Source organism: Hypanus sabinus (genome assembly GCF_030144855.1).
Source record: "Hypanus sabinus isolate sHypSab1 chromosome 5 unlocalized genomic scaffold, sHypSab1.hap1 SUPER_5_unloc_1, whole genome shotgun sequence".
Taxonomy (NCBI): Eukaryota; Metazoa; Chordata; class Chondrichthyes; order Myliobatiformes; family Dasyatidae; genus Hypanus; species Hypanus sabinus.
In genome coordinates, this window is record NW_026778917.1 from 107,015 (window position 1) to 134,103 (window position 27,089).

A 27,089-nucleotide genomic window follows, 5' to 3' on the forward strand; every position below is an offset into this window, starting at 1 on the left:
ATCCCAAGCCATCAGCAGGTTCTGAGATACTCAAACGTCCTCAAACAATCATTCCACCGTCAAAGTCACTTAGATCACATTTCTTCCCCACTCTGTTGCTTGGTATGACAAACAACTAAACCTCTTGACCACGTCTGCATGCTTTTCTGCATTGAGTTGCTGCCACATGATTGGCTATTTGCATAAATGAGGCAAACAGGTGTACCTAATAAAGTGGCCACTGACTGTGAGTAACAATAAGCCCAATTCTGATTCTCGTTATTTCAGTACAACACGAGCCGAACGGGGGAGCGTGGCCTGGGGAGAAAGAGGCCGAGCTGCAGGCGCTTCCTGACACCCCACAAACACAGACTTACTTCTGGGAGTTCTCAAAGTGATGGATGGGGAGCTTCTCGGGGTCGGACAGGAAGCACGTCTCTGCCTCGGTGAGGAGGTCCACTGCGAAGGGCGGCAGGCCATGTGGAAGCTGTGGAGAGGGGAAGGAGTCGCAGGTTGAGTCAGTGGGAAGGAAGGCAAATGTGACGTTAGCATTCGTTTCGAGCAGGAATGTGATACTATAAGATATCGGAGCAGAGTAAGGCCATTTGGCTCTTCATGTCTGCTCTGGCATTCCATCAAGCCAGATTTGTCACCCCTCCCAACCCAAGTTCCTGCCCTCCCTTGTAACATTTGACACCCTGATTAATCAAGAACCTCCACCTTAAATATACCCAGCGAGTTGGCCTCCATAGCTGTCTGAGGCAATGAATTCTACAGATTTACTACCCTCTGGCTGAAGAAATTCTTCCTCAGATAAATGTATGTCCCTCTACTGTGAGGCTGTGCCCTTTGATCCTCCCCACTTTAGGAAACATCCTCTCCACATCCACTCTATCTGTGTCCTCTGGTCCTAGACTCCCCCACTAGAGGAAACATCCTCTCCACATCCACTCTATCTGTGTCCTCTGGTCCTAGACTCCCCACTATAGGAAACATCCTCTCCACATCCACACTGTCTGTGTCCTCTGGTCCTAGACTCCCCACTATAGGAAACATCCTCTCCACATCCACTCTATCTGTGCCCTCTGGTCCTAGACTCCCCACTATAGGAAACATCCTCTCCACATCCACTCTATCTGTGGTCCTAGATTCCCCACTATAGGAAACATCCTCTCCACATCCACTCTCTCTGTGTCCTCTGGTCCTAGACTCCCCACTATAGGAAACATCCTCTCCACATCCACTCTATCTGTGTCCTCTGGTCCTAGACTCCCCACTAGAGGAAACATCCTCTCCACATCCACTCTATCTGTGTCCTCTGGTCCTAGACTACCCCACTATAGGAAACATCCTCTCCACATCCACTCTCTCTGTGTCCTCTGGTCCTAGACTTCTCACTATAGGAAACATCCTCTCCACATCCACACTGTCTGTGTCCTCTGGTCCTAGACTCCCCACTATAGGAAACATCCTCTCCACATCCACTCTGTCTGTGTCCTCTGGTCCTAGACTTCTCACTATAGGAAACATCCTCTCCACATCCACACTGTCTGTGTCCTCTGGTCCTAGACTCCCCACTATAGGAAACATCCTCTCCACATCCACTCTATCTGTGTCCTCTGGTCCTAGACTCCTCCACTATAGGAAACATCCTCTCCACGTCCACTCTATCTGTGCCCTCTGGTCCTAGACTCCCCCACTATAGGAAACATCCTCTCCACATCCACTCTATTTAGGCCTGTCAATATTCAATAGGTTTCAATAATACTCCGCCCCCAATCCCCCATTCTTCTTAACTCCAGTGAGTACAGCTTCCAGCGTCATATTTGTCTTATGACGCAGTTTGGTTTTAAAGTGGAGTTTTACTTTCTATTGCAGGGTACAGAATCATTGTGCAGGCAGCTTCGCCAGTCGCTGCCAGTTTTGTTTGGTGTATCTTGAACCGATTTTGAATCGGGACGAAGTTACAGCTTGTGATTCAGCTGGGAGCTCAGAGAATTCGACCGTGTAGGTAGGATTTAAGCCTACCTGGTCAATACCTGTGGAGGAGGGGGAACTGCGCAGGCGCGAGTGACGTCAGCGTCGAGCGCGCACTTTAAAAGGCAGGACTTCTTTTCAGAGCGGGCAGCGGAGTCCGTGGAAGCAGAGTCCTGGGCTTTGGCTAAGTGGGCTTCGGCGTAAGGGGACTTCGGTAAGCCTGTGTGATTGCTCGCTGAGGGGAAGAAGGTAAGGTCGCCAGGTGCTTTTTAGACTTATTATATCAATCCAGTTCAGGTATGGGGGAGACAGTCAGAGCTGTGGTGTGCTCCGTATGCAGTACGTGGGAGGTCAGGGTCAACACAGTTGTCCCTGATGACCACACCTGCAAAAGGTGCGTCCAGCTGCAGCTCCTATCAGCCCGAGTTAGGGAGTTGGAGCGGGAGCTGGATGAACTACGGATCATTTGGGAGGCAGAGGCAAAGATAGATAGGAGTTATCAGGAGGTAGTCACACCAAAAATCCAAGAAGTAGGCAGATGGGTGACGGTCCAGAGAGGCAGGGGGAGCAGGCAGAGAGAGCAGAGCACCCCTGCGGCCATTCCCATTAACAATATGTATACCGTACTGGATACTGTTGATGGGGATGACCTACCAGGAATGAGTTGTAGTGGTCCTGCCTCTGGCACAGAGGTTGAACCCTCAACTAGGAAGGGGAGGAGGGAAGAGAAGAGAGCAATAGTTTTAGGGGATTCTATAGTCAGGGGGGCAGATAGGAGATTTTGTGGGGCAGATCGGGAGTCTCGGATGGTATGTTGCCTCCCTGGTGCCAGGGTCCGGGACATCTCAGATCGGGTGCAGGCTATTCTTGAGAACGAGGGCATGAACCTAGATGTAGTGGTCCATGTAGGGACCAACGATGTAGGTAAGGTGAGTGAGGGGGTCCTGCTTAGAGAGTTCAGGGAGTTAGGAGTGAAGCTGAAAGGCAGGACCTCCAGCGTGACAATCTCGGGATTGCTACCTGTGCCACGTGCGAGTGAGGCGAAGAATAGAATGATTATGCACATTAATACGAGGCTGAGAGCATGATGCAGGGTGCAGGTTTTTGGATGATTGGTTTTGTTCCAGGGACGTTGGGATCTGTTTCGAAGGGACGGTCTACATCTGAACTGGAGGGGTACTAGCATTCTTGCAGGAATGTTTGCCAGTGCTGCTCGGGGGGGGGGGGGGGGGGTTTAAACTAGATGTGCAGGGGGCAGGGATCCAGATTACGAGAGAAGATGATATGATGAAGGATAAGGGACAGGTGGGGAATGCACGTTTCCCAAATATTAATTGTGTAAAGGAGAAAGGTGAGACAGAACATGTGTTAGAAAAGTTACATGTACAGAGGGTTGGTCAGAAGGTGCATGGGGTTAAATGTGTAGAAGGTTTGGGTGATCTTGAGAAGGACATCAAAATTCAAGGTGCAATTAGCCTGATGGAAGTTCAAGGAGCTGGGTTAGGTACAATAGACAGTGTTTTAAGCAAAGAGAGGAGGAATGGGCTAAGAATTCTATACTTGAATGCGCGTAGTGTCAGAAATAAGAAAGATGAGCTTGAAGCTCAGATGAAAATGGGGAACTGCGATATTGTTGGGATAATGGAGACATGGCTGCAAGGGGATCAGGCCTGGGAATTGAGTGTACCAGGGTATACGTGCTATCGTAGAGACAGAAATATGGGAAGAGGGGGTGGGGTGGCCCTGTTGGTGAGGAATGAGATTCAGTCCTTAGCAAGGGGTGACTTAGGAACAGGGGAAGTAGAGTCTGTGTGGATTGAGCTGAGGAACAGTAAGGGTAAAAAGACCCTAATGGGTGTTGTGTACAGGCCCCCAAACAGTAGCGTGGATATTGGGTACAAGTTGATGAGGGAGTTAACATTGGCATGTGCTAAAGGTAATGCAGTCATTATGGGAGATTTCAACATGCAGGTGAACTGGGAGAATCAGGTAGGTGCTGGACCCCAGGATAGGGAGTTTGTGGAGTGTCTAAGGGATGTATTTTTGGAACAGCTTGTGCTTGAGCCAACCAGGAACGAGGCTATTTTGGACTTGGTGATGTGTAATGAACAGGAATTGATAAGTGATCTTGAAGTAAAGGAGCCATTAGGAAGTAGTGATCATAATATGATAAGTTTTTATCTACAATTTGAGGGGGATAAGGGCAGATCAGAGGTGTCAGTGTTGCAATTAAATAAAGGAGACTACGGAGCCATGAGGGAAGAGCTGGCCAAAGTTAAATGGGTGGATGCCCTGGCAGGAAAGACAGTGGATCAGCAGTGGCAGATATTCTTGGGGTTAATACAAAAGATGCAAAAGCAGTTCATTCCAATGAGAAGGAAGGATTCAAAGAGGGGGAAGGGGCCACAGTGGTTGACAAAGGAAGTCAGAGATTGTATAGCATTAAAGAAAAAGAAGTATGACAGGGCTAAGATGAGTGGGAATACAGATGATTGGGAAAGTTTTAAGGAACAGCAGATCTTAACTAAAAAAGCAATAAGGAGAGAAAAAAATCAGGTATGAGCTCAGTCTAGCCAGGAATATAAAAGGGGATAGCAAAAGCTTTTTTAGCTATGTGAAGAGTAAGAAGATAGTTAAGAACAATGTTGGCTCCTTGAAGAACGAATTGGGAGAAATTGTTATGGAAAACAGGGAAATGGCAACAGGATAGGGGAATCAAGGGATATGGGGACAAGGCAGGGACTGGGTATTGATAGTGAATGATCAGCCATGATCTCAGAATGGCGGTGCAGACTCGAGGGGCCGAATGGTCTACTTCTGCACCTATTGTCTATTGTCTAATTTAATGCGTACTTTAGATCTGTCTTCACTAGGGAGGACACAAGCAATCTCCCAGATGTATGGATGGGCCAGGGTCATAAGATATCAGAGGAATTGAAACAGATTGACATTAGGAAAGAAACTGTGATGAGTGGACTGATAGGACTGAAGGCTAATAAATCCCCGGGTCCAGATGGTCTGCATCCAAGGGTTCTAAAAGAGGTGGCTCAGGAAATTGCGGATGCATTGGTAATCATTTTCCAATGTTCCTTAGATTCAGGATCAGTTCCTGAAGATTGGAGAGTGGCTAATGTTATCCCACTTTTCAAGAAGGGAGGGAAGGAGAAAACGGAGAACTATCGCCCTGTTAGCCTAACGTCAGTCGTGGGGAAGATGCTTGAGTCCATTATTAAGGACGAAATAGTGGCATATCTTGATGGCAGTAATAGGATTAGGCCGAGCCAGCAGGGATTTACCAAGGGCAAATCATGCTTGACTAATCTGTTGGAGTTTTTTTGAGGGTGTAACAAGGATGTTAGACGAGGGTAAGCCAGTGGATGTTGTGTACCTAGATTTTCAGAAGGCATTCGATAAAGTGCCACATAGGAGATTGGTGAGTAAAATCAGAGCTCATGGCATTGGGGGCAGGGTTTCAACATGGATAGAAAACTGGTTGGCAGATAGAAAGCAAAGGGTAGCAGTGAATGGGTGTTTCTCGGACTGGCTGGAGGTGATTAGTGGGGTAGCACAGGGCTCTGTATTGGGACCACAGCTCTTTACGATTTATGTCAACGATTCAGATGAGGGCATTGAAAACTATATCAGCAAGTTTGCTGACGATACTAAACTGGGTGGCAGTGTGACATGCCAAGAGGACGTTAGGAGAATACAGGGAGACTTGGATAGGCTGGGTGAATGGGCAGATACTTGGCAGATGTCATTCAATGTGAATAAATGTGAAGTTCTCCACTTTGGAAGCAGGAACAAGAGGGCAGAGTATTGTCTGAATGGTGTAGAGTTAGGTAAGGGAGAAATGCAAAGAGACCTAGGAGTCCTAGTTCATCAGTCAATGAAGGTGAATGAGCAAGTGCAACAGGCAGTGAAGAGGGCAAATGGAATGTTGGCCTTTGTTACTAGGGGAATTGAATACAAGAGCAAGGATGTCCTTTTGCATTTGTACAGGGCCCTGGTGAGACCACACCTGGAATATTGTGTACAGTTTTGGTCTCCAGGTTTAAGGAAGGACATTCTGGCAGTTGAGGAAGTGCAGCGTAGATTCACTAGGTTGATTCCTGGGATGGCAGGGCTGTCTTACGCAGAGAGATTGGAGAGATTGGGCTTGTACATGCTGGAATTGAGCAGATTGAGAGGGGATCTGATTGAAACGTTTAAGATAATTAAAGGATTTGATAGGATTGAGGCAGGAAATATGTTCCAGATGTTGGGAGAGTCCAGTACCAGAGGGCATGGATTGAGAATAAGAGGTCAGTTATTTAAAACAGAGTTGAGGAAAAACTTCTTCTCCCAGAGAGTTGTGGAGGTGTGGAATGCACTGCCTCGGAAGACGGTGGAGGCCAATTCTCTGGATGTTTTCAAGAAGGAGCTAGATAGATATCTGATGGATAGGGGAATCAAGGGATATGGGGACAAGGCAGGGACTGGGTATTGATAGTGAATGATCAGCCATGATCTCAGAATGGCGGTGCAGACTCGAGGGGCCGAATGGTCTACTTCTGCACCTATTGTCTATAGGCCTGGAGCATCAAATGTTCCTTAAATCCTCCTCAGCACTGTCTTTTTCCCCTCTACTTAAGGAGGAATCTTGCCCGACAAATCTGTTGGTTGTGGGGAGAAGGGAGACTGGGGTTGAGGGGGATAATAAATCAGTCGTGATGGAATGGCGGGGCGATTGGCCTAACTCTGTTCCTGCGTCTCGGGGCCCTATGAAACCAGGACAAGGCGACAGCGGGACCTGCAGTGCTGGGCGACAGTGAGCAGCATTAGCTGATCCCGGGTACACACCAAGTATAAATTCCACAAAATTAGCACAGTACGTTACCAGAACAGGTTAACATACACTTAAGTTACATAACCCAGAATGGCTGAAGGAACACACAAAATTCTGGGGGAATTCAGCAGGTCAGGCAGCATCCACGGACACAGTTGATGTTTTATTTTTAAGGGGGTGGCACGACAGCGAAGCAAGAAAGCAGCAGTAATCTAGGTTCAACTCTGCTGCCGTCAGTAGTGTTAGGATAGATCAAGAAGCTGATGGCAGGCCAATCCAGCTCAGAAGGAAGTTGTTCCAACCGAGTTTGCCCGCAAGCCTGGGACTGGGTACGTGGTCCACCCAACCAGTGGATTCGTCTTCAGAGTGGGGTAGGGTGGACTGCCAAACTCGAGGAGGGAATGGATGGCCTCTGGCATGGTGACGAGGGGACCAGAAATCTACAGGAGAGGGACGGCCTGCGGATGACTACGGTACCCCGTTACCTCCTCCTCTGAGAGCTGCAGGAAGTCATAAACTAAGCCAGTGCCATCATGGGCTCCAGCCTCCCCAGGATTAAACACTTCTTTAAAAGTGACATCCATCATTAAGGACCCCATCACCCAGGCCTTGTCCTCTTCTCATTGCTACCATCAGGGGCCTGAAGACTCAACATTCAGTGATTCTTCCCCTCTGCCATCAGAATTCAGAATAACAATGAACCCATGAACACTACCTCAATGGTTTTTTTTGCATTCTTATTGCACAAATAATTGATTTTTTTTAATATATACTTTAGTCTGCAAAAATCTTCGGGCGATTGAGACTTGAGCACAGTTCTGTAGTAAGATTATGCATTGCACTGTACTGCTGCTGCTGTAAAACAGATGACAGATGTGAGTGCTGCTAAACCTGATTCTGATATGGGTCTCTATGGTGGCCTGAGAGTGGGAAAGGGGTAGGCAGAGGGGAATCGTGTTTGGGAAAAGGGAGAGCAGAGTGGCGAGGGAGTGAGAAGCACCTGAGAGTCATTCTGAAATGATCTAAAGAATCAATTGTTTGGAATGAAATGACCTTGCCTGGTGTCTCAAGGCTGGGTGTGTCTGCACCCACACCACCCACCGCCCCAGCACTCCTTCGCTGCCTCCTGTCCCACACCCCTCTCACGTGCTCCACCCTCGCCATTCCCAACATCCTTTACTCCTGCCAGATCTAAACACTCTCTGCTTCACTTTGACAAACACAGAATCAGAGTTATTATCTCGTCCATTTAGGAATCTGATGGCAGAGGGGAAGAAGCTGTTCCTGAATCACTGAGTGTGTGCCTTCAGGCTTCTGTATCTCCTACCTGATGGTAACAGTGAGAAAAGGACATGCCCTGGGTGCTGGGGGGTCCTTAATAAAGGACGCTGTCTTTCTGAGACACCGCTCCCGAAAGATGTCCTGGGTACTTTGTCGGCTGGTACCCAAGATGGAGCTGACTAAATTTATGACCTTCTGCAGCCTCCTCCCACACCAGACAGTGATGCAACCTGCATTAGGGTTAGGGTTAGGGTTAGGGTTACCCTAACCCTAACCCTAACCCTAATGCTCTCCATAGTACACCTATAGAACTTTTTGAGTGTTTTTGTTGACATACCAAATCTCTTCAATGAAGCATAGACACTGTTTTGCCTTCTTTGTAGCTGCATCGATAGGCCGGGACCAGGTTAGGTCCTCAGAGATCTTAACACCCAGGAATCGCGTGACACAGAGCTTACACTGCCGGCAACAGCAGGAGCTCAAGAAAAGCAGCACAAAGCTATCAAGACTGCGAAAAAATACAGGGGCAAGACTGGGTCAAGATTCACAACAAATGCACGCATGACTTGTGGCGAGGGCTGCATACCATCACAGACTTCAAAGCCAAATGTTGTGGTGTCGCCAACATCGCGGCCTCTCTCCCAGATGAGCTCAATTACTTTTAAACTCGGTTCGATGTCGCTAACTCTGAGCCTCCGAGGAAAGCCACCGCTACAGCCTGCAACCCGGTCATCTCTGAGGCTGAGGTACGCAGATGTTTCCGAAGAGTGGACAGTCGCAAGGCTGCGGGACCAGACGGCATCCCAGGGTTTGAACTCAGGATATGCATAGCACCACTGGCAGGTGTGTTTACAGACATTTTTAATCTCTCCCTCTCCCAGTGTAGAGTGCCCTCCTGCTTCAAAACATCCACCATTGTCCCTGTACCTACAAAGACCAAAGTAACATGTCTGAATGACTGGCATCCTGTCACACTCACCTCCATAAAAAGCAAATACTTTGAGAGACTGGTCAAGGACAATGTCTGCAGCTTGCTACCACCCACACTGGACCCCCTACGATTCACCTACCGACACAACCGATCGACAGACGACGCAATAGCCACAGCTCCCCACACTGTTCTTACACATCTGGAGAAGAAGGATGCCTATGTGAGGATGCTGTTCTTGGACAACAGTTCAACATTCAACACCATAATTCCATCCAGGCTCGACAAGAAGCTCAGAGACCTTGGCCTTCACCCTGCCTTGTGCAGCTGCATCCTGGACTTCCTGTCAGATCACCAGCAGGTGGTAAGAGCGGATTCCCTCATCTCTGCCCCTCAGGGCTGTGTACTAAGCCCCTCCTGTCCTCCCTGTACACCCATGACTGTGTCACCACCCACAGCTCTAACCTGCTAATCCAATTTGCCAAGGACACTACATTGATTTACCTAATCTCAAACAATAACGAGGTGGCCTACAGAGAAGAAGTGATTCCACTGACACAGTGTCAAAAAAACAATCCCTCCATCAATGTCGCAGAAACGAAGGAGCTGGTTGTGGATTACAGGAGGAATGGAGACAGGCTAACCCTTATTGACATCACTGGATCTGGGGTTGAGAGGGTGAACAGCTTTAATTTAATTTGTATTAACTTTAACTTTAATTTACTTTAATTTAATTTACTAGTATTAACTTTAACTTTAATTTGTAGTGAGATGCTGAAGATGTTCTATCGGTCAGTTGTGGAGAGCACCCTCTTCTTTGTGGTGGCGTGCTGGGGAGGCAGCATTAAGAAGAGGGACGCCTCACGTCTTAATAAGCTGGTAAGGAAGGCGGGCTCTGTCGTGGGCACAGAACTGGAGAGTATGACATCGGTGGCAGAGCGGAGGGCGCTGAGTAGGCTACGGTCAATCATGGAAAACCCTGAACATCCTCTGCACAGCACCATCCAGAGACAGAGAAGCAGCTTCAGCGGCAGGTTGCTGTCAATGCAATGCTCCTCAGACAGGATGAAGAGATCATTACTCCCCAACGCCATTCAGCTCTACAATTCAACCACCAGGGGCAAGACATGTCAAAGTGCCGGGGTTAGGACTGAGCTTAAGTTACCACTCAATGCACTTTAGTAAACTATTTAAGAACTTTTTAAAAGCTATTTATTAATGCTTTTTGGGAGGGTGATTTTAGATGCATATCATATTTATACTGAGTTAAATACTGTAGGTAATTAGTTTTGCTACACTGGAAAAATGTTTGAATTTCCCCTTGGGGATGAATAAAGTATCTATCTATCTATCTAATTTCCTCGGCATCCACATCACCGTCGACCTCACGTTGTCTGTACACACCAGCTGTGTGGTGAAAAAGGCTGCATCACTGCCTGGTATGGGAACTGTACCTCCCTCAATCGCAGGACTCTGCAGAGAGTGGTGCGGACAGCCCAGCACATCTGTAATTGTGAACTTCCCATGATTCAGTATATTTACAAGGACAGGTGTGTAAAAAGGGCCTGAGTCACCCCAACCACAATCTATTCGAGCTGTTACCATCTGGGAAACAGAACCGCAGCATAAAAGCCAGGACCAACAGGCTCCTGGACAGCTTCTTCCACCAGGCCATCAGACTGATTAACTCACACTGATTTAAATGTATTTCTATGTTACATCGACTGTCCTATTTTATATAAATTATAAATTAGACTGAGATGTAACTTAAAGAATTTTACTCCCCATGTATCTGAAGGATGTAAGAAATGAAGTCAATTCAATTCAAATTTGAAACTGCTCACTCTCCAGTTCTGATCCCTCTGTGAGGATTGGTACATGTTCCTTCATCTTACCCTTCCTGATGTCCACAATCAGCCCTTTTGTCTTAGTGATATTGAGTGCCAGGTTGTTGCTGTGACACCACTCCACTAGTGGTTGTACATCTCGCTCCAGTATGCACAATAGTCTCCATCTGAGATTCTGCCAACAACAGTTGCAAATTTATAGATGGTATTTGAGCTATGCCTACCCACACAGTCATGTGTATATCGAGAGTAGAGCAGTGGGCTAAGCACACACCCCTGAGGTGTGCCAGTGTCTATCATCAGCAAGGAGGATCTGTTATCACCAATCCGCACAGACTGTAGTCTTCCAGTTAGGTAGCTGAGGAGCCAATTACAGAGGGAGGTACAGAGGCCCAGGTTCTGCAACTTCTCAATCAGGATTGTGGGAATGATGGTATTAAATGCTGAGCTATAGTCGATGAACAGCATCCTGACAGAGGTGTTTGTATTGTCCAGGTGGTCTAAAGCTGTGTGGAGAGCCATTGAGATTGCCTCTGCCGTTGACCTATTGTGGTGATAGGCACAATATCACCAGGGTCCAGGTCTTTGATGAGGCAGTACTGTGCAAAAGTCTTAGTAAGGGGAGAGGGAGAGAGGGGAGAAGAGAGAGAGGGAGAGAGAGGGAGAGAGAGGGAGAGAGAGGGAGAGAGAGGGAGAGAGAGGGAGAGAGAGGGGGGAAGAGAGAGAGAGAGGGGAGAAGAGAGAGAGAGAGGGGAGAAGAGAGAGGGAGAGAGGGAGAGAGGGAGAGAGGGAGAGAGGGAGAGAGGGAGAGAGGGAGAGAGGGAGAGAGGGAGAGAGGGAGAGAGGGAGAGAGGGAGAGAGGGAGAGAGGGAGAGAGGGAGAGAGGGAGAGAGGGAGAGAGGGAGAGAGGGAGAGAGGGAGAGAGGGAGAGAGGGAGAGAGGGAGAGAGGGAGAGAGGGAGAGAGGGGGAGAGAGAGGGAGAGAGAGGGAGAGAGAGGGAGAGAGAGGGAGAGAGAGGGAGAGAGAGGGAGAGAGAGGGAGAGAGAGAGAGAGAGAATGAATGTATATACATACACACACACACACACACACACACACATATACAGTGGCATGCAAAAAGTTTGGGCAGCCCTGGTGAAAATTTCTGTAACTGTGAATAGTTAAGCGAGTAGATACCTTGTCACAGTCATGGGAATCCTGAGATATATTCATTCATACAAACATACCTCAGGATTCCCATGACTGTGTCACTCAAATACCATCTATAAATTTGCTGATGATACAATTGTTGGTAGAATCTCAGGTGTGACGAGAGGGCGTACAGGAGTCAGATCTGCTGTGAGTGGTGTCACAGCAACAACCCTGCACTCAACGACAGTAAGATGAAAGAGCTGACTGTGGACTTCAGATGAAGGAACATGAGCCAATCCTTAAAGAGGGATCAAAAGTGGAGAGAGTGAGCAGCTTCAAGTTCCTGTGTGTCAAGATCTTGGAGGATCTACCCTGGTCCCAATGTATCGATGCAGCTAGAAAAGGCAAGACAGAGTTTGCAGAGATTTGGTCTGTCACCTAAAACACTCAAAAACCTCTACAGATGTACCATGGAGAGCATTCGGACAGACTGCATCACTCTCTGGTAGGGAGGGTGGGGGGATGCTTCTGTACAAGGCCGAAAAAAGCCACACAAAGTCATAAAATTAGTCAGCTCCATCTTGGATACTGGCCTCTGTAGTATCTACGACAGCTTCATAATGCAACACCCAATATTAAGGATCCCCATCTCCCAGGCCATGCCCTCTTCTCAGTGTTACTGTCAGGTAGGAGGTACAGAAGCCTGAAGGCACACACTCAGCGATTCAGGAACAGCTTCTTCCCCTCTGCCATCGATTCCTAAATGGATATTGAATCCATGAACACACTTCACCTTTTGAAATTTTTTTTCTGTTTGCATTATGTTTAATCTATTCAGCGTACGTTAATATACTGACTGAAACTGATTCACTTATTTCCTTTCTATACTTTCGCGTATTGCATTGAATTACTGCTGCTAAGTTAACAAATTTCATGACGCATGCTGGTGATTCTGCCTACTCAATGTACAGACTGAGGCTTTGAATCACATCCGCAGTGATCCCTCTGCATCCTCCACCGTGAGCAGACTGAGACTCATTCACTTGTACAGTGTACACATACATCAAAACATACAGTGAGGCGCGACGCGGGACAATGAAATGCATCCTCCACCGTGAGCAGACTGAGACTCATTCACTTGTACAGTGTACACGTACATCAAAACATACAGTGAGGCGCGATGCGGGACAATGAAATGCATCCTCCACCGTGAGCAGACTGAGACATTCATTTGTACAGTGTACACGTACATCAAAACATACAGTGAAGCGAGACAATGAAATGCATCCTCCACCGTGAGCAGACTGAGACTCATTCACTTGTACAGAGTACACGTACATCAAAACGTACAGCGACGTGAGACGCACAATGAAATGCATCGTTAACCACCAGCACAACCTGGGGGCAGCCCACACACTCCAGCACCATCCCAGCATGTCCACAACGTTCAGCAGAGCAACAAGCAACGATGTAACACACAGCAAATGCTGGAGAAATCCAGGGTAAGGCTCAGCCCCCCCTCACACACCTACATGCCAGCTCAGGCCCTCCAGCACTCCCACTCGGTCTCCGGCTTCCGGTCAGGCTGGAGTGTCCAGCACGGTAGTGAAAGAGTGACCCGGGGTCAATTCCCCGCCAGAGTTTGTACGTTCTACCCGTGTCCTCCAAACGCGTACAGGGTAGGGTTAGCGGGTTGTGGGCGCGCTACGGCGGTGCAGGGAGCTTGGTGACGTTTGCGGCTGTCCCAGCTCTTCCACAGAGTGTAGACACAAATGACGATTTGACCATTCCTGTCGATGTGCATTCCAACCGAATCAGCATTTGCCCTTGCAATGGGGTGGGAGGAGTTTACTGAGACAGGTAACCCGGCCCAGGACCAGACCCAACACCACGGGCACACTCACCGTGGTCAGCGGGAGGACACAGCCCTTTTCCACCGGCTGCGTGACCAGTTCAAACTTCCCGCAGCAGCCCACCTCGAGGATAGACAAGGGCAGATCGTGGGCATCTCGCGGAGGGACTTCTGTAACGCAAATGAGAGAGATGAACGGTGAGCCCAGATGTAGCAGATACAGATTAGCTGTATTAGCAACACACACAAAATGCTGAAGGAACTCAGCATGTCAGACAGCATCTATGGAAATCAATAGGCCTGAAACGTGGATGTTGCTCCAGATTTCCAGCATCTAGTGTTTATAATTCAGTTTATTTTACAAAACCTACAGCATAATACAGGCACTTCAGCCCACAAAGTTGTGCTGAACATGTCCCCACCTCAGAAATTACTAGGCTTAAGTATAGCCCTCTATTTTTCTAAGCTCCATGTTCCTATCCAGAAGTCTCTTAAAAGACCCTATCGTATCTGCCTCCACCACCGTTGCCCGCAGCCCGTTCCACACACTCACCACTCTCTGAGTAAAAAACTTACCCCTGACATCTCTGTACCTACTCCCCAGCACCTTAGACCTGTGTCCTCTTGTGGTAACCATTTCAGCCCTGGGAAAAAGCCTCATTTTTGATCCACACAATCAAAGCCACTCATCATCTTATACACCTCTATCAGGTCACATCTCATCTTCTGTCACTCCAAGGAAAAAAGGCCGAGTTCACTCAACCTATTCTCATAAGGCATGCTCCCCAATCCAGGCAACATCCTTGTAAATCTCCTCTGCACCCTTTCTATAGTTTCCACGTCCTTCCTGTAGTGAAGCGACCAGAACTGAGCACAGTACTCTAAGTGGGGTCTGACCAGGGTCTTATATAGCTGCAACATTACCTCTCGGCTCCTAAATTTATTTCCATGATTAATGAAGGCCAATACGCTGTACCACAGAGTCAACCTGCCCAGCTGCTTTGAGTGTCCTATGGACGTGGACCCCAAGATCCCTCTGATCCTCCACACTGCCAACAGTCTTACCATTAATATTATATTCTGCCAACATATTTGACCTACCAAAATGAACCACCTCACACTTATCTGGGTTGAACTCCATCTGCCACTTCTCAGCCCACTTTTGCACTCTATCAATGTCCCGCTGTAACCTCTGACAGCCCTCCACACTATCCACAACACCTCCAACCTTGTGTCATCAGCAAATTTACTAACCCATCCCTCCACTTCCTTATCCCGGTCATTTATAAAAATCACAAAGAGTGAGGGTTCCAGAACAGATCCCTGAGGCACTCCACTGGTCACCGACCTTCCTGCAGAATATGACCCATCTACAACCACTGTTTGCTTTCTATGGGCAAGCCAGTTCTGGATTCATAAAGCAATGTCCCCTTGGATCCCATGCCTCCTTTCTTTCTCAATAAGCCTTGCACGTGGTACCTTATCAAATGCCTTGCTGAAATCCGTATACACTACATCTACTGCTCTTCCTTCATCAATGTGTTTAGTCACATCCTCAAAAATTTCAATCAGGCTCGTAAAGCACGACCTGCCCTTGACAAAGTTATGCTGACATGACATTTTGTCTCGTGTACATTGAAATAAACAGTGAAATCCGCCGTTTGTGTCAATGAGCAACACAGCCGAGGATGCGCGCTGCTGGCAGTTTGCAAATGTTGCCACACTTCCGGAGCAAACATGGCATGCCGACAGCGTAAGTCACCCTCAACTGTCCATCTTTGGAATGTGGAAGGTAGCCTCGCAGTCACAGACAGCATCAAACTCCACAGAGAGAAGCGTTAATTGAACCGATCGCTGGCCCTGTGAAGCCGCCCACTGGCAGGGGCTTGGTGCCCACTCAAAGCGCAAAATCTCTGCTGATGGAGTCAGTGGACGGCTGCTGGTCCCAGCTGGCAGGGGCTAGGTGCCCACTCACAGCGCAAAATCTCTGCTGCTGGAGTCAGTGGACGGCTGCTGGTCCCAGCTGGCAGGGGCTAGGTGCCCACTCACAGCGCAAAATCTCTGCTGATGGAGTCAGTGGACGGCTGCTGGTCCCAGCTGGCAGGGGCTAGGTGCCCACTCACAGTGCAAAGACTCTGCTGCTGGAGTCAGTGGACGGCTGCTGGTCCCAGCTGGCAGGGGCTTGGTGCCCACTCACAGCGCAAAGTCTCTGCTGCTGGATGAATGCTCCACTCCAGGCTTCCCCTTTCTCTCTCCTGTATAGAGGCCTGACCCGAGCATTCAAACTGGCTGCATCACCAGCTGGTTTGAAGGACCACTGATAGGATGAGGGATGCCGTTTTTCTGAGGCATCACCTTTTGATACACCCTCGATGCTGAGGAGGCCAGCGTCCATGACGGAGCGAGCCGTGTTTGCAACGTTTTTGGTAGGGGAAACGCATCGAGGTCATCTTCAAAAGGTGATGTCTCAAAAAGGTGGTATTCATCTTTAAGGACCCCCTCACCCAGGAGGTACTGGAGCCTGAAGAAGTAAACAGATCATTTCAGGAACAGCTTCTTCCCCTCCATTTCAGATTTCTGAATAGACAATGATTCCAGGAACTCTGCATCAGTACTTTCCTTCTTTTTTGCACAACTTATTTAACTTTACTGGCTCCTTAAGGTTGTTATATCTGGGGTTGGTAGTGGGGATAAGCTCCCACTACCCTCTAAACACTCCCGACAGTGTGTACCTCAGACAGCCTCTGACAACCAAACCAGCTCCTGGCCTTCACGTGTGGCTAGGCTACAAAGCTGGGTGGACCCGTTTCTACAGACAGGAGAAGGTGCAAGGGCGGGTTACTGGCACTTTAAAACCAGTCACCGGGCAGATGGGGTTCGTTAGTCACGGTTGGCAGCTCATCTAGAAGGAAAACTCTGATCTCAAACCTCCGCTGCCCTGCGGCCTCTCCCACTCCCAGGAAAGGCTTTGGGAGTAAACCCCGAGGAAAAAATCTAGAGCTGGAGGTCCTAAGGCAGTCCTACATTGAGTTCAATGCCGACTGGCAACTCCTGCATCGCTTCTGGTACCAACTGTTTCAGTCTCTGCTGTTCCTTCGGGCTTATCAGATATGTGGAGGGGCAGCCTGCTACATGGGCAACAGCTCGCTCTCCATGCCGTACTGCCCAGGCTTGCATATCAAGACAGCTCGGATACAATATCCATGGTCACCTCTGAGCGACGTTAAACCGGGCGTTGTCGTGGGGGGAGGTCTACGACCAAACCATATCGGTCTCTGCCGTTGCTTTGGCAAGGGGGAGCCCGCACCACGGGCAACAGCTCGCTCTCCATGCCGTACTGCCCAGGCTTGCGTATCAAGACAGCTCGGATACAATATCCATGGTCACCTCTGAGCGACGGAGGCCTTCACCTCACCTCGTTCATCTCATAAATATTTTTATTACAGGTTGTAGTTCTTATTGGAAGTGCACAAAACAAGTGATATTAAACCTGGTTCCAGTTCTCTTGTGACACCCCCTTACATCTTAAACACAAGAGATTCTGCAGATTCTGAGAAACACACAACAGCATATTGGTGCCACTCTGATTGACAAAACAGTGACTATATGTCAATGGAAGTTTCAGATTTGGTACGTCCCCAAAGACTCCAGCAAATTATTACCGATGTACTGACTGGTTGTATCACTGTCTGGTGTGGAGGGTCCACTGCACAGGATCAGAAAAAGCTGCAGAAAGTTTCAACCTCAGCCAGTTCCATCATGGGCACTAACCTCCCCACCATTGAGAACACGTTCAAAATATGATGTGTGAAGAGGGTGGCATCCCTACTCATTCACCCCCATCACCCAGGACAAGCCCTCTTCTCATCAAGGTGGTGGTACAGGAGCCTGAAGACACACACTCTCAAAGTTTCAAGAACAGCTTCTTTCCCTCTGCCATCCGATTTCTGAATGATCCACCGACACCACCTCACTTTTCATGATCCCGAAACATTGAGTGCTTTCTCTTTTCCATAGATGCTGCCAAGCCTGCTGAGTTCCTCCTGCATCGTGCTCAGATTTACAGAATCTGTGCAGATATTTCTCGTCTTTGTGTCACTACTTGCTCTCTTATTAAATTACTTTTCCAACAGTGGATTTGCGTTAATTCTTCCATCAGCTAATCGGGGCATCCGGTAATGGGACAACCCTTAAAGAGCAGAAACTATCTGAGAAAATAGCTGCGATTCCCTTCAATTATTTGGGACACTACGGCACTAATTGGGGCAGGGGACTGTTGCTGAACAGCCTCTAACCAGCACCAGTCACGTGCACTTGTGTGGCCGTTAAACACCACGCCGTGCTTAGAGCTGACAGATATTACAATAGCGTGAGCAGAGGATTTTGTCACTAAACGTTGATGAGAAATAAGCAGTACGGCAATTCCGAACTGTGGTTTCAAGCTTTGAGATGGCAGAAATGGCTGGGACTGAAACCATTTCACTACTTCGGCAAGTGAGGAACTACACAGGAACAATCATCCGAACTGCTAGTGAAAATGAAGGTCTGGAGGATGCAACTGTCAAAAGCGATGCATGAAGGCAGTCCGTTTCGCAGCACCAGGCGTCTGTGCTAACTTTCATCCTTGTGTACGCTGATAATGATTAGGAACTGAGACACAGATCGATGGTGTTCATTTAACTACATAAATTGTTACTCGGTTAAAATAATTGGGCCAGCCACTTAATTAGGTCAAAATGTACTGGATGTGATGTGTCCCAATTAACCTGGAACCACTGGATATTCTTTTTTAAGTATATTCTTATTATAATGTATGTAAATGTTGCAATGTACTGCTGCTACAAAACAACAAATTTCATCAGCGATAATACCCCTGACTTTGATATGGAACAGTCGATGTTTCAGGCCGAGACCCTCCTTCAGGACTGGAAAGGAAGGGGGAAGACACCAGAATTAGAAGCTGGGTGGAGGGAGTTTAGATGGTGTAGGTGGGGCTGGGAGGTGACCGGTGGGGGAGGGTCTGGTGTCTGAGATGTGAGGGGGTAGGTGTGGGACGGTCTGGAAGGTGATTAGTGTGGGAGGGTTGGGAGACTGGGTCTGGGGGGGGGGTGTTTGGTGGGGGTGGGTCCAGGAGGTGATCGGTGGGGGTGAGGTGTGAGGTGATCGGTGGGGGAGGGTCTGGGGGGGTGAGATGTGAGGTGATCGGTGGGGGTGGGTCCAGGAGGTGATCGGTGGGGGTGGGTCTGGGAGGTGATCGGTGGGGGTGGGTCCAGGAGGTGATCGGTGGGGGTGGGTCCGGGAGGTGATCGGTGGGGGAGGGTCCGGGAGGTGATCGGTGGGGGAGGGTCTGGGAGGTGATCGGTGGGGGAGGGTCTGGGAGGTGATCGGTGGGGGAGGGTCCAGGAGGTGATCGGTGGGGGAGGGTCTGGGAGGTGATCGGTGGGGGTGGGTCCGGGAGTCGATCGGTGGGGGTGGGTCTGGGGGGATGAGATGTGAAGTGATCGGTGGGGGTGGGTCCGGGAGTCGATCAGTGGGGGTGGGTCTGGGGGGGTGAGATGTGAAGTGATCGGTGGGGGTGGGTCCGGGAGGTGAGAAGTGAAGTGATCGGTGGGGGTGGGTCTGGGAGGTGATCGGTGGGGGTGGGTCTGGGGGGTGAGATGTGAGGTGATCGGTGGGGGTGGGTCTGGGGTATGATCGGTGGGGGTGGGTCTGGGGGGTGAGATGTGAGGTGATTGGTGGGGGTGGGTCTGGGAGGTGAGATGTGAAGTGATCGGTGGGGGTGGGTCCGGGAGGTGAGATGTGAGGTGATTGGTAGGGGTGGGTCTGGGAGGTGATCGGTGGGGGTGGGTCTGGGAGGTGATCGGTGGGGGTGGGTCCGGTGGTGATTGGTAGGGGTGGGTCTGGGAGGTGATCGGTGGGGGTGGGTCCGGGAGGTGATTGGTAGGGGTGGGTCCGTGAGGTGATCGGTAGGGGTGGGTCTGGGGTATGATCGGTGGGGGTGGGTCTGGGGGGTGAGATGTGAGGTGATTGGTGGGGGTGGGTCTGGGAGGTGAGATGTGAAGTGATCGGTGGGGGTGGGTCCGGGAGGTGAGATGTGAGGTGATTGGTAGGGGTGGGTCTGGGAGGTGATCGGTGGGGGTGGGTCCGTGAGGTGATTGGTAGGGGTGGGTCTGGGAGGTGATCGGTGGGGGTGGGTCCGTGAGGTGATTGGTAGGGGTGGGTCTGGGAGGTGATCGGTGGGGGTGGGTCCGGGAGGTGATTGGTAGGGGTGGGTCCGTGAGGTGATCGGTAGGGGTGGGTCTGGGAGGTGATCGGTAGGGGTGGGTCTGTGGGGTGATCGGTGGAAGTGTCGTGTTCCGGTTTCCGCCCACAATCGACAGACGAATTTGTGTACTGTGTTGACGTGGTGACAATTGCTGGCTGCTTCCAGCACATCCTCGGACTACACCTTCATTAAGTGCCGTGTCGTATGAAGTGGGAGATCACTGCCTTGGCAAATTTTTCTACAGTGTGGTTTCCCATTGTCGCCTTCTGAGCAGTACCGTTACAATCCAGGTGACCCCAGCCATGATCAATAATCTTCAGAATTTGTCTGCCTGGCGTCAGTGGTCACACATGCTCCACCATGGATTCACATGACCCTGATTGGGGGCTATACAGGGGCTCCACCATGCCCACGGGCAAGCCACAGGCTAACAGGGAAGGTGTGCCTTACACCTCCTTTGGTAGAGACGTATCCCCACTCATAGTTCAATGTTCAAATGACAACGAAAGCTGATGTTTGACCTTTCCTCCGAGTCTCCAGTGGGGAAAACGGGACTGACTTTGGTGGAGCTGACACACGCAGAAATTTCTGGAAAGGAAGGAGGACAAGCAAGGGGCTGATAGCTGAAGTCTGGTGTGTAGAGGAGGAGGGGATGAAGTAGGAAACAGGGAGCAGAGCCGAGATGACCTCACAAGATAGGGAAGGTGGGGTGGGAGGGGGCAACAACGGAGGTGATCAGCAGGTGAGGAGAAGAGGTCAGAGGCCAGAGTGAGGAATTGTAGTGGGGAGGATGGGAATTACTGACAGGAGAATCCCATGTTCATGACATCAGGTTGGAGGCTACCCGGACAGCATATGAGGTCTCATCGTGTCAGAAGACATAGACAATAGGTGCAGAGTAGGCCATTCAGCCCTTCGAGCCAGCACCACCATTCACTGTGATCATGGCTGATCATCCACAATCAGTACCCCGTTCCTGCCCTCTCCCCATATCCCTTGACACCGCCATCTAAAAGAGCTCTATCTAACTCTTTCTTGCAAGCATCTAGAGAATTGGCCTCCACTGCCTTCTGAGGCAGAGCATTCCACATATCCACAACTCTGGGTGAAAAAGTTTTTCCTCAACTCTGTTCTAAATGGCCTACCCCTTATTCTTAAAAAAGAAGAGGAGGCAATGGGCCAACAGGAATGGAGATAGGAACTAAAGTGCTTGCCCACCAGCAAAGTCTGCTGCTGGCAGATGTTGTGAAGGCGCTTGACACAGTGGTCCCTCAATTTATGTTCTATTTCACCAATATAAATGAGCCCTCATCGGAAGCACTGGATACAAATGACAACTGCAACAGAATTGCAGGTGAAGTATTACTCTTACAAAAAATAATGCCTAATGGGTACAATACCAGAATTCCCTCCACAAACCATCAGACAAGAGGTACGGTGGCATGGGGACGACAGCGTTACAATAGGCCATGAGACTACTGACCTCCCTGACAACCAGGTATTGTCCTCTATGAAGCACCAGGACTTTTCAACTCCTACCCTCTTATTATTTGTTGGTGGTAGAACTACTGTATGTGTTGCACAAAACATTAGTGTCCCTAATCAACCCCACCTGGTCTGTCCTCACCCCAGTGTCCCTAATCACCCCCACCTGGTCTCCTCACCCCAGTGTCCCCAATCACTCCCACCTGATCCGTCCTCACCCCAGTGTCCCTAATCACTCCCACCTGATCCGTCCTCACCCCAGTGTCCCTAATCACCCCCACCTGGTCTGTCCTCACCCCAGTGTCCCTAATCACCCCCACCTGGTCTGTCCTCACCCCAGTGTCCCCAATCACCCCCACCTGGTCTGTCCTCACCCCAGTGTCCCTAATCACCCCCACCTGGTCTGTCCTCACCCCAGTGTCCCTAATCACTCCCACCTGATCCGTCCTCACCCCAGTGTCCCCAATCACTCCCACCTGATCCGTCCTCACCCCAGTGTCCCCAATCACTCCCACCTGATCCGTCCTCACCCCAGTGTCCCCAATCACTCCCACCTGATCCGTCCTCACCCCAGTGTCCCTAATCACCCCAACCTGATCCGTCCTCACCCCAGTGTCCCCAATCACCCCCACATGATCCGTCCTCACCCCAGTGTCCCTAATCACCCCCACCTGATCCGTCCTCACCCCAGTGTCCCCAATCACTCCCACCTGGTCTGTACTCACCCCAGAGTCCCTAATCACCCCCACCTAGTCTGTCCTCACCCCAGTGTCCCTAATCACCCCCACCTGGTCTGTCCTCACCCCAGTGTCCCTAATCACCCCCACCTGGTCTGTCCTCACCCCAGTGTCCCCAATCACTCCCACCTGGTCTGTCCTCACCCCAGTGTCCCTAATCACCCCCACCTGATCCGTCCTCACCCCAGTGTCCCCAATCACCCCCACCTGGTCTGTCCTCATCCCAGTGTCCCCAATCACCCCCACCTGATCCGTCCTCACCCCAGTGTCCCTAATCACCCCCACCTGGTCTGTCCTCACCCCAGTGTCCCTAATCACCCCCACCTGGTCTGTCCTCACCCCAGTGTCCCCAAACACCCCCACCTGGTCTGTCCTCATCCCCAGTGTCCCTAATCACCCCCACCTGGTCTGTCCTCACCCCAGTGTCCCTAATCACCCACACCTGGTCTGTCCTCACCCCAGTGTCCCCAATCACTCCCACCTGATCCGTCCTCACCCCAGTGTCCCTAATCACCCCCACCTGATCCGTCCTCACCCCAGTGTCCCTAATCACCCCAACCTGATCCGTCCTCACCCCAGTGTCCCCAATCACCCCCACCTGATCCGTCCTCACCCCAGTGTCCCTAATCACCCCCACCTGGTCTGTCCTCACCCCAGTGTCCCTAATCACCCCCACCTGGTCTGTCCTCACCCCAGTGTCCCCAATCACCCCCACCTGGTCTGTCCTCATCCCCAGTGTCCCTAATCACCCCCACCTGGTCTGTCCTCACCCCAGTGTCCCTAATCACCCACACCTGGTCTGTCCTCACCCCAGTGTCCCCAATCACTCCCACCTGATCCGTCCTCACCCCAGTGTCCCTAATCACCCCCACTTGATCCGTCCTCACCCCAGTGTCCCTAATCACCCCAACCTGATCCGTCCTCACCCCAGTGTCCCCAATCACCCCCACCTGATCCGTCCTCACCCCAGTGTCCCTAATCACCCCCACCTGATCCGTCCTCACCCCAGTGTCCCCAATCACTCCCACCTGGTCTGTACTCACCCCAGTGTCCCTAATCACCCCCACCTGGTCTGTCCTCACCCCAGTATCCCTAATCACCCCCACCTGGTCTGTCCTCACCCCAGTGTCCCTAATCACCCCCACCTGGTCTGTCCTCACCCCAGTGTCCCTAATCACCCCCACCTGGTCTGTCGTCACCCCAGTGTCCCCAATCACTCCCACCTGGTCTGTCACCCCAGTGTCCCCAATCACCCCCACCTGATCCGTCCTTACCCCAGTGTCCCTAATCACCCCCACCTGGTCTGTCCTCACCCCAGTGTCCCTAATCACCCCCACCTGGTCTGTCCTCACCCCAGTGTCCCTAATCACTCCCACCTGATCCGTCCTCACCCCAGTGTCCCCAATCACTCCCACCTGGTCTGACCTCACCCCCAGCGTCCCTAATCACCCCCACCTGATCCGTCCTCACCCCAGTGTCCCCAATCACTCCCACCTGGTCTGTCCTCACCCCCAGTGTCCCTAATCACTCCCACCTGATCCGTCCTCACCCCAGTGTCCCCAATCACTCCCACCTGGTCTGTCCTCACCCCCAGTGTCCCTAATCACTCCCACCTGATCCGTCCTCACGCCAGTGTCCCCAATCACTCCCACCTGATCCGTCCTCACCCCAGTGTCCTTAATCACCCCCACCTGATCCGTCCTCACCCCAGTGTCCCTAATCACCCCAACCTGATCCGTCCTCACCCCAGTGTCCCCAATCACCCCCACCTGATCCGTCCTCACCCCAGTGTCCCCAATCACCCCCACCTGATCCGTCCTCACCCCAGTGTCCCCAATCACTCCCACCTGATCCGTCCTCACCCCAGTGTCCCCAATCACCCCCACCTGATCCGTCCTCACCCCAGTGTCCCTAATCACCCACACCTGATACGTTCTCACCCCAGTGTCCCCAATCACTCCCACCTGGTCTGTACTCACCCCAGTGTCCCTAAACACCCCCACCTGGTCTGTCCTCACCCCAGTATCCCTAATCACCCCCACCTGGTCTGTCCTCACCCCAGTGTCCCTAATCACCCCCACCTGGTCTGTCCTCACCCCAGTGTCCCTAATCACCCCCACCTGGTCTGTCCTCACCCCAGTGTCCCTAATCACCCCCACCTGGTCTGTCCTAACACCAGTGTCCCCAATCACTCCCACCTGGTCTGTCACCCCAGTGTCCTCAATCACCCCCACCTGATCCATCCTTACCCGTGTCCCCAATCACCCCCACCTGATCCGTCCTCACCCCAGTGTCCCTAATCACCCCCACCTGATCCGTCCTCACCCCAGTGTCCCCAATCACCCCCACCTGGTCTGTCCTCATCCCAGTGTCCCCAATCACCCCCACCTGATCCGTCCTCACCCCAGTGTCCCTAATCACCCCCACCTGGTCTGTCCTCACCCCAGTGTCCCCAATCACCCCCACCTGGTCTGTCCTCATCCCCAGTGTCCCTAGTCACCCCCACCTGGTCTGTCCTCACCCCAGTGTCCCTAATCACCCCCACCTGGTCTGTCCTCACCCCAGTGTCCCTAATCACTCCCACCTGATCCGTCCTCACCCCAGTGTCCCCAATCACTCCCACCTGGTCTGTCCTCACCCCCAGTGTCCCTAATCACCCCCACCTGATCCGTCCTCACCCCAGTGTCCCCAATCACTCCCACCTGGTCTGTCCTCACCCCCAGTGTCCCTAATCACTCCCACCTGGTCTGTCCTCACCCCAGTGTCCCCAATCACTCCCACCTGATCCGTCCTCACCCCCAGTGTCCCCAATCACTCCCACCTGGTCTGTCACCCCAGTGTCCCTAATCACCCCCACCTGGTCTGTCCTCACCCCAGTGTCCCCAATCACTCCCACCTGGTCTGTCCTCACCCCAGTGTCCCCAATCACCCCCACCTGGTCTGTCCTCACCCCCAGTGTCCCTAATCACTCCCACCTGATCCGTCCTCACCCCAGTGTCCCCAATCACTCCCACCTGATCCGTCCTCACCCCAGTGTCCCTAATCACCCCCACCTGATCCGTCCTCACCCCAGTGTCCCTAATCACCCCAACCTGATCCGTCCTCACCCCAGTGTCCCCAATCACCCCCACCTGATCCGTCCTCACCCCAGTGTCCCTAATCACTCCCACCTGATCCGTCCTCACCCCAGTGTCCCCAATCACCCCCACCTGATCCGTCATCACCCCAGTGTCCCTAATCACCCCCACCTGATCCGTCCTCACCCCAGTGTCCCCAATCACTCCCACCTGGTCTGTACTCACCCCAGTGTCCCTAATCACCCCCACCTGGTCTGTCCTCACCCCAGTATCCCTAATCACCCCCACCTGGTCTGTCCTCACCCCAGTGTCCCTAATCACCCCCACCTGGTCTGTCCTCACCCCAGTGTCCCTAATCACCCCCACCTGGTCTGTCCTCACCCCAGTGTCCCTAATCACCCCCACCTGGTCTGTCCTCACCCCAGTGTCCCCAATCACTCCCACCTGGTCTGTCACCCCAGTGTCCCCAATCACCCCCACCTGATCCGTCCTTACCCCAGTGTCCCTAATCACCCCCACCTGGTCTGTCCTCACCCCAGTGTCCCCAATCACTACCACCTGATCCGTCCTCACACCAGTGTCCCCAATCACTCCCACCTGGTCTGTCCTCACCCCAGTGTCCCTAATCACCCCCACCCGATCCGTCCTCACCCCAGTGTCCCCAATCACCCCCACCTGGTCTGTCCTCACCCCAGTGTCCCTAATCACCCCCACCTGATCCGTCCTCACCCCAGTGTCCGTAATCACCCCCACCTGGTCTGTCCTCACCCCAGTGTCCCCAATCACCCCCACCTGGTCTGTCCTCACCCCAGTGTCCCTAATCACCCCCACCTGGTCTGTCCTCACCCCAGTGTCCCCAATCACTACCACCTGATCCGTCCTCACCCCAGTGTCCCCAATCACCCCCACCTGGTCTGTCCTCACCCCAGTGTCCCTAATCACCCCCACCTGATCCGTCCTCACCCCAGTGTCCCCAATCACTCCCATCTGGTCTGTACTCACCCCAGTGTCCCCAATCACTCCCACCTGGTCTGTCACCCCAGTGTCCCCAATCACCCCCACCTGGTCTGTCCTTACCCCAGTGTCCCCAATCACCCCCACCTGCTCTGTCCTCACCCCAGTGTCCCCAATCACTCCCACCTGGTCTGTCACCCCAGTGTCCCTAATCACCCCCACCTGGTCTGTCCTCACCCCAGTGTCCCTAATCACCCCCACCTGGTCTGTCCTCACCCCAGTGTCCCCAATCACTCCCACCTGGTCTGTCCTCACCCCAGTGTCCCTAATCACCCCCACCTGATCCGTCCTCACCCCAGTGTCCCCAATCACCCCCACCTGGTCTGTCCTCATCCCAGTGTCCCCAATCACCCTCACCTGATACGTCCTCACCCCAGTGTCCCTAATCACCCCCACCTGGTCTGTCCTCACCCCAGTGTCCCTAATCACCCCCACCTGGTCTGTCCTCACCCCAGTGTCCCCAATCACCCCAACCTGGTCTGTCCTCATCCCCAGTGTCCCTAATCACCCCCACCTGGTCTGTCCTCACCCCAGTGTCCCTAATCACCCCCACCTGGTCTGTCCTCACCCCAGTGTCCCTAATCACTCCCACCTGATCCGTCCTCACCCCAGTGTCCCCAATCACTCCCACCTGGTCTGTACTCACCCCGGTGTCCCTAATCACCCCCACCTGGTCTGTCCGCACCCC

General features: G+C 51.7%; 1 protein-coding gene across 2 annotated transcripts in view; it reads right to left on the reverse strand.

Annotated features, from left to right (window-relative positions):
* Positions 1–27,089, reverse strand: part of skic2 (SKI2 subunit of superkiller complex) — a 159,323-nt gene that overhangs the window by 102,814 nt on the left and 29,420 nt on the right. For both annotated transcript variants that reach the window (XM_059957481.1, XM_059957482.1), the window contains exons 2-3: positions 13,876–13,994; positions 357–466 (exon numbers count right to left, since the gene is read on the reverse strand). In XM_059957481.1, coding sequence (XP_059813464.1) covers positions 357–466; positions 13,876–13,994 — 229 coding nt within the window. The remainder of the gene's footprint in view (positions 1–356; positions 467–13,875; positions 13,995–27,089) is intronic.